The sequence below is a fragment of the Mastomys coucha genome, unplaced genomic scaffold (genome assembly GCF_008632895.1).
Source record: "Mastomys coucha isolate ucsf_1 unplaced genomic scaffold, UCSF_Mcou_1 pScaffold7, whole genome shotgun sequence".
NCBI classification, from domain to species: Eukaryota; Metazoa; Chordata; class Mammalia; order Rodentia; family Muridae; genus Mastomys; species Mastomys coucha.
The window spans coordinates 97,876,521-97,883,792 of record NW_022196913.1 but is presented as its reverse complement, the minus strand read 5'-3'; the positions used below and the strand labels follow the sequence as shown (position 1 = coordinate 97,883,792).

The 7,272-nt window shown below is 54.4% G+C and overlaps 1 protein-coding gene across 1 annotated transcript in view; it reads right to left on the bottom strand.

Annotated features, from left to right (window-relative positions):
* Trib1 (tribbles pseudokinase 1) overlaps positions 1–6,360 on the bottom strand; it is an 8,225-nt gene extending 1,865 nt beyond the window's left edge. Inside the window, exons 1-3 of the mRNA XM_031359032.1 lie at positions 5,083–6,360; positions 2,869–3,161; positions 1–467 (exon numbers count right to left, since the gene is read on the bottom strand). The exon at positions 1–467 is cut by the window's left edge and continues 1,865 nt beyond it. Of these exons, the coding sequence (XP_031214892.1) occupies positions 2–467; positions 2,869–3,161; positions 5,083–5,442 (1,119 nt within the window). The 5' untranslated portion in view covers positions 5,443–6,360 and the 3' untranslated portion in view covers position 1. The remainder of the gene's footprint in view (positions 468–2,868; positions 3,162–5,082) is intronic.
* Positions 6,361–7,272: the final 912 nt, after the last annotated feature.

The following is a 7,272-nucleotide window of genomic DNA, read 5'->3' as shown; positions in this document are numbered from 1 at the left end:
ATTAGCAGAAGAAGGAACTAATGTCATTGTCCTCTTGGTACTCGGGAACAATCTGGTCTGAAGTTCCTATTTCTGAGTCAACATAGCCCGGTTCCAAGACATATTCGAACCAGGGATGGAGTAAGATCTCAGGAGCTGTGAGTCTCTCAGAAGGTTCTCGTCTCAGGAGGCTGCGGATGAGGCACCTGGCTTTGGGGGAAACGTGCTCAGGAATGCAGAACTGTCCACGGCGGATTTTGGAGAAAAGGGCACTCGGGTCTGAGTCATGAAAGGGGTATCGTCCGACCAAAAGTGTGTAGAGCATCACTCCAAGGCTCCAAACATCCGCTGCCTTTCCGGAGTAGGTCCCGGTAGTGTTAAGGATCTCAGGGCTCACGTAGGCTGGGCAGCCATGCTTATCTGACAGCGCATCATCTTCACCTTTAATGATGTGTGTATCTTCCAGGCTTTCCAGTCTAAGCTGGGTTCTGTGGGAGAGAGAAATGAAGCTATTATTTTCAGACCAGCTGCTATGAAAAAAAAAACCAAGGCCTTCCCAATAACAGTGGCCACAGGCACTAACAGCCAAGGCCGCTGGAATGTCATTTACCCCTTCATCTACTAAGCGCTGCCCTGCAAACGCCCAGGACGAGCGATTTCACAAACCAATACAAACTGCAATAAATGTTTGCAAAGGATCGAGAGAGTGCCCTGGGCTGTGTGTGGGGATGATGCAAAATCTCAAATAATATTCATGATGCTAGAGCTTATAAGAGATATCCTAATAGGGTTACACAACTGACAAAGTTCACATTGCAGAATGGGGAGCTGGTTTCAGGGGAAGACTGGCATGTTCTACAAAGTTGTCAGGGGAGAGTTGAGGGTATGTACCCTCCCTTCCTCAGGTGGGGCCTGTGTATCCTGCAGGCCACTAGTCTCTTACTAGGACACTGCCCAGGCCTGTCGACACTACTGCCCACACCAACAAAATGTCATTCACCTGAGTCCCAGCCGAGTGGGACCATGCTTAATTACATTTATTGGACTGTTTCACAACAAAGATCACTTAGCCCTGACAGAGAAGTTATGTGAACAAACGCACGTGGCTGATAGATGTGAGGACTATAGGGCCCCTAAACACTGCAGGTCAGTGTACACGAGTGTTTATCCTACATAAGAGTCTCTGTTAAAGAAGTCATTGAAGAACATGAAAGGAAGTCCAGAAACTGACACTAAAATGTATAGAAACCATAGTCTAGAAGACCTTTGGTGGAAGGAACTCTTATGAAGTTGCAGGTGCCTCCTGATGCAAAGCCAGCCACCTACATCTTCTAGACACCCCCCTGCCAGAACCACGTGGGGGCACCTCTAATATCCAGTGCCTGCTTCTCTGAAACCGGCCAATTTTAGTAAGTCACTTGTTGTGAAGTTACACGCAAACATTTGGTCAGTTCCTTTCCTATCAAAGGTCTGGTAGTTTCTTTCTTTCTTTCGGGTTTTTTTTTTTTTTTTTTCCTTTTCCAGCCTTCCTGTTCCCTGGAGTGTAGTATACATGTGCTAACTTCAGTATGTCCTCAGCATGACCTCCCTGTTATGTAAAATACCCATTGGTTCTGTAAACGGAAAATATGACTCAACCCACGGTGTCTGCCCCTGATTGGCTCCTGTAGTACTAAAACCCTGCACCTGTGCTGGCTACAGGAATAACGTCAGCCTGCCGTTGCTTAACCCTCGGGTTACCAAACCCTATGCCCATGACATTGGCCTGTGCAATGCAGATTTCAAAAGCCCGTGAGGGGGTGTGTAGCACATGCTTCAAAAATAGGCATCGCCATTATCAAAGGAGCACACGCATGCCAGGAAGCGGACACTTCTTCACAGCAAACAGTCTGCTTGTCTTTGCTAATCCTGTAGGTTTCGAGAGTCAGTGCAAGGTCAGATACAAACGCACACTTTGGGGACTTCTGTAACTTTTTAGGGGGCCCTGGTGTGCAAGGTAAAAGTGCACAGGTAGGGTGAGTCCTGTGTAAGTATATTTGAGAAAGTAACTCACTCCCGCAGCACAGTTCTACAGACAGTCCATCTCTAATCCTCCCACCACGGATGGAGTCTGTCTGCAGAAGGAAGTGTGGTATAGCTCATGCTGCTTCCTGAATTCTCTCTGTGAAGCCTCCACTTCACATCTTAATGTCTCCTGATTCCCTTTTATCAAGCACATCTTGTCCTTTATGAGGTAAGCCAGGAACTATATTTAGCACTGCACGCTAGCCAACTTCCATTTATTATTCAATGTGGTTATTTTCTGAAGATGGAGTCGATGAGATGTCTTAAAAACTCACCAGAGAATGTGAACAAACTACTGGGGGTAGGGGGGTTGCCCAGGCAGAAATAGAACAGGAATTTGGTGTGATAGGGAAGGTTGATATTCTGCAAACACAACAGCATACATTGCTCTGTAATACCTTCTAGGTACGACAGAGGCAGGGGGATGATGGAAGTAAGGATTGGTGAGTCAGTACTGTCAAGGACAAGCGAACACCTTTTCCCCAAAAGACTGACCTTTCTGACAAGAGGAAATAAGCCCGGGCCTGGGACAGAGGCAGGAGGACATCTGGTCAACAGGCAGCATCCAAAAAAGCACGGGGATGCCTCTAGGCTTCCCTACACTTCAATAGAACAGAGAAGAAACTGGGCTTGGCCATGACTTCCCAGATGCAGGACTTAATACTAAAACCAGGGAAGACCTGAGCCCTAACTGCATGCATGACCTGTACCTTTGGGGGTCTTATTTTGTTTCGTTGGTTTGGGGAGGGGGGGGCGTGGGGTGGCTGTTGTTGTTGCTGTTATTGTTCCAAAAGACCACAAGAGGTGCTTGTGGCAGCTGCCTACCTCTCCTCCGTGGAGAAGACGAATTTCCTAAGCTTCAGGTCCCCCAGTACAATGGCCGACTGGTGGCAGTGGGCAACAGCAGAAACAATCTGCTTGAAGAGCCGAGCGGCCTCCTCTTCCCGAAGCCTTTTCCGGCTTCGCACGTAGGAGTGCATGTCTCCAAAGTCCTTCTCAAAGAAGACGTAGGCCTTGCTCTCCCCGAGGATCACTTCCACGATGCCAGTAATGTTGCTATGGGATGGCAGCTGGATGTAAGGCCTGATTTTGTCCTGGTAGTGTTTAATGGGGAACTCCTGTGGGGAGAAAGTGACCTGTTTAAGGGACTAGAAAGTCAGGGGGAGGGAGGGCTGCCGCCCAGGTCCTATATGAAGCTGGGCTGGAGTTCTCAATCTTTGGGCTTTCAATGGCAATAAGCCCCATTCATATATTCTATTCTCTCTACCCCTCTCAGAGCTCCAGCTGCTAGGGTACCCTTAAAACCAGCTACACCTTGGGATCTGGGCTAGCACACTCCCAAAGCCCACCCCCTGCCGTAGGGTGACTGGAAGAACAACCTTCTGCAAATGCTTTTGACTTTTAGGGGCCATCAGCTCCTGGGAGCCACGCAAGCCAAGCCCCCTGATGCAGCTCTTCCTAGCAGACAGTCAGTAGCTAGTGGAATGGACCCCAGCATCCCTAAAGGTGAAAAAAGCAACAGGGAAACATGCATGTGTCTTCTGCAAACCCAGAAGGCTCAGCAGGGCACAGGCAAGGAATGTGGTGGCTTTGCAGCCTCCACGGGAAGCTGAGGCAGCAAACACATAGAGCTGTCATTAGTCAGAAAGAGCCGGTGACTTGGAAGGAGAGACTGACAAAGCAGCCTTATGCAGCCTGCCTATAGTTGTGACTCAGGTGGAAGCAGCCTGGTGTTACCTTCTTACAGGAAGGGATAGGCACTTCTATATGGTCCTTTTTATTTTTTTCATGTTTGTTTACTCGACCCCCATCCGCCCTGGTTGCCCCACCCCCAGCATGGGTAACAGCGAATCCTCTAAGAAGCTGCCTGGTCTCTTTAAGGGCCTTTTGTTCAGTCCGGTTACTCATATCCTAGACGCAACTGGAAATGGTGACACACGGGCTGTCACCATCTGGATTCAGCTATTATCTGCTCGGAGGAACTGGAAGGGGTTGCACAATGACCCAGACCCACCCCACCTCTGAGGTGGCTGCTCTAGTACCAACTTGGGGGGGGGGGACGACTCTCTACTGCCCTCTCCTCCCTCCCATCCGTTTCTCTCTCAAAACTGTTCTCATTAACCAAGAAGAAAAGAGTTTTTCTCTGGGCATCTGAGATTTCACGCGGGTGGACAGTAGGTGGCAGCAGCAAATGGAGGCGTGGGGCGCGTGAGGGGGTGGGGGTAGCTTTCAGGTGAGTTGTTGGAAACCCAGATGCCACTTTTAACTCCAGGAGAATGAAAGGAGTCGGTAGGGCTCTCAGTGGCTCAGAGATAGGGTGTCCGGCTCACAAAGCGCACACTGCGCAGCCGTCCTCGGCTACGCGCTCTCTCGGAGAGCCGGGCCAGCCTGTATCTAGTTGTACTCCTAATGTTGCAATGAAAATTGCCGGCCTCAAACTAAAGCGAGTGGAAGCGAGCCCCTGGAAGTTTTCCAACACTCTGATGCTGGCCAGAAGCCCTCCCAGGCTTAAGACCACTCCGTCCCAACACTTTCTGGGGTAGGCTGTATGCTGGTCCCAACAGGAGTTCAAGTCCAGAATCCCCTAGGTAGAAGAAGCCCAACTCGGTTTATGCAGAACCTCCGGCAAAGAGCTTGCCAGTTGCTCCAAGTCCCGAGGAGGCACCCACTGCAGGGCGTCCTTCCAGGACGGGGGGGGTGGGGGGGGGATGAGAGCAGGGCAATGGCATGGCCCTGGAATCCATTGCAATTCCAAACTTAAATGGAACGCCACGCGCTAGCAATACAGAGCGTCAAAGAAAAGAACAGAGATAAAAGAACTGAACCCTGCACTTCCTCTAGACCGCCGAACCCTCACCAGAACACTCCACAGGAAACCCCAAAAAGACGAAACTGACCAAAATACCCTCCTTATCCGATTCAACGCCCTTATCTGCTCTGCCTAACCCAAGCGCTGGCGGGAGTGTGATCCGGGTGGGTCGGAACCTAGGCACTTCTGAGGAAGACCCAGGCTCACAACCTCCGCCCCAGGATGCTTACCTTGCAGCGCAGCTCGCGGCCGGTGTGGATGCACAGTGCCCGGGACACATGTTCGCGCTCAGCTAGGGGTAGCAGCAGGTAGTCGGCGATTCGGCTGGGCCCCGGTGCGCTCACACAGCTGCCGCCGGTCCCCTGCGCGGAGGGCGGAGGCTGAGGGCTGCAGGGCGAGCCAGGGGGGCTGAGGTAGTCGGGGGGACTCGAGCACTCAGAGAGGCGCGGACACTTGGCCGCCACGGCCGCCGCGTCGTCCGTGTCCAGCAGGCGTTTGGCCGGGGTGCCCCGGGCAGCCGGGAACAGTAGAGCCGGACCGCGGGGCTGCGAGACGCCGCTCAGGGCAAAACGCACGGGACCGACCCGCATCGCGGCCCTGGCCGGAGCGGCCCCGGCTTTGTAAATCCCTGGATCCGCGCTGCGACTTCTTCCAGTCCGCGGGATGGAGTTTGCAGGCACAGCTTGGATCGGTCCCCAAGAAGAGCCGTTCCAGGACGCTGGCGTTGTACACGAGAACCACGCTGGCCACGCGTCCAAGGGTGGGAGGCCGGCTAAGGTCCCCAGACCCTCGCAGGCACCAGGTCTGGGAGCCTCGCTGACGGTGGCCGCCGCTATTGTTGCCGAAGCTGTGGATAGTCCCGGGACGTGGAGGCGGCTCGAGTTCCCGGGTGCTGAGCCTCGAGGACAGGATTCCGCGGGCTCGTTGACTTCACGGAACAAACGCACTTCCCAAAGCAATTAGTCTTGAGTAAAAAGCCGGTGCAACTTTTCCGCGCCGCTCGAGGTCCTGCGCGCTCCTGGGCTCCAGGCGTGTGAGCGAGCGAGACGCGCTCAGAGGGAAGAGAGAGTGACTGAATGTGTGTGTGCGCCGCACTGATCCCGGCCAGTGCACTCCTTCTCCTTTTCCTCCACCTCCTCCGCCTCCCGGTGACTCACGCTGTATACACACACACACACTCACAGCCCGGGCTGTGTAAACAGTTGGGAAGCCGGGTTGTGCAATGAGGTGGCTGCGACGACTCCGGCCCCGTCGCCAGGCTTTCAGTCACCGGAGCGGAGGGAGGAGACTAGGGGGAGGGGAGGTGGAGTTGGAGGTTAGGACTGTAGGGGTGGCCGGAGGCCTGGGGATGCTCCCGAGCGCGCGCGCCTAGGCGCAGGTGGGAACGTCCTGGGATGTCTTGGGCGCGCGCACACGCCCCCCGGGTTGGGCTGGGCAGCGGGCTGCGCGCGCCCTACCGCAGGCCTGCGGGCTGGTAGCCCAGGGAGGGGGCGGAGGAAAAGCTCCCGTGACGTCAGGTTCCCGGGGAAGTGGGAGGGAGAGGCGGGGCAGCGGGGGCGAAACGACTGCTGATTGGTGCGCGCGCATCATTCACACAACACAATGGATCGCGAGCTCCCGGCGGCCGCGCGCACCTCCGGGCTGCGCACCGGCTGCTGGCTAAAACCCAGCGGTCACGCCTTTACCCTGGTGGGTTCCCCCCCGGGCTGTTCTGCACTTTGGGGAGCTCCCGGTGGAGCTATGGGCGCCGCCGAGTCGCGGCTGTAGCCGGAGGAAGGGGCGAGAGGAAAGGTGATGAATTCCATTATCAGTCATTCACCCCCACGCGGTAGTTCCGGGGAAGACCTATGCGTGGTAGTGAATGTGGCTTTTTTTTCCCCTCTTTTCCTGCCCCCTCCCAACTCTAATCCCCAGCGTCTGTTCGCTTCCACAAATAGAACCTTCTGTTGGATGAAATAAAAGCAAACACTGGGCCTTCTGCTCTGCCTCCACCTCCACGCCCCTCCCGCGCCTGCCGCCCGCCCGGATTGCACGGAAATAGCCTCTCCAAGCTCCTGGGCCGCCCCTTCGCGGTGACTCGCCGAAAGAGCTTCCTGAGCTCCGGCCGGTGGGAAACAAAGGATGTGGGGAACTGGCGGAAGGGGCCCACGTGGCTGGCGCCAGATTCCTGTCCCCTCCCGCCTGAGTACGCGCCCGAGGGTCTAGGGCACCAATACGGCCAGGAGTATTGGAAACTGGGTTACGGGTCATTCTATTCACTGCCAGGGATACTACCTGCACGCGGACAAGGTCGCGTGTATACTTTCATAAAGTTTGAGTTGTGTGCTCTTGAAACTGGCTGACCCTGCTCCCTGGAAACAGCTTGCAATCACATTTTGTGTTGCTGGGTTCTGTTTGTTTGGGTTTTGGGTTTTTTTTTT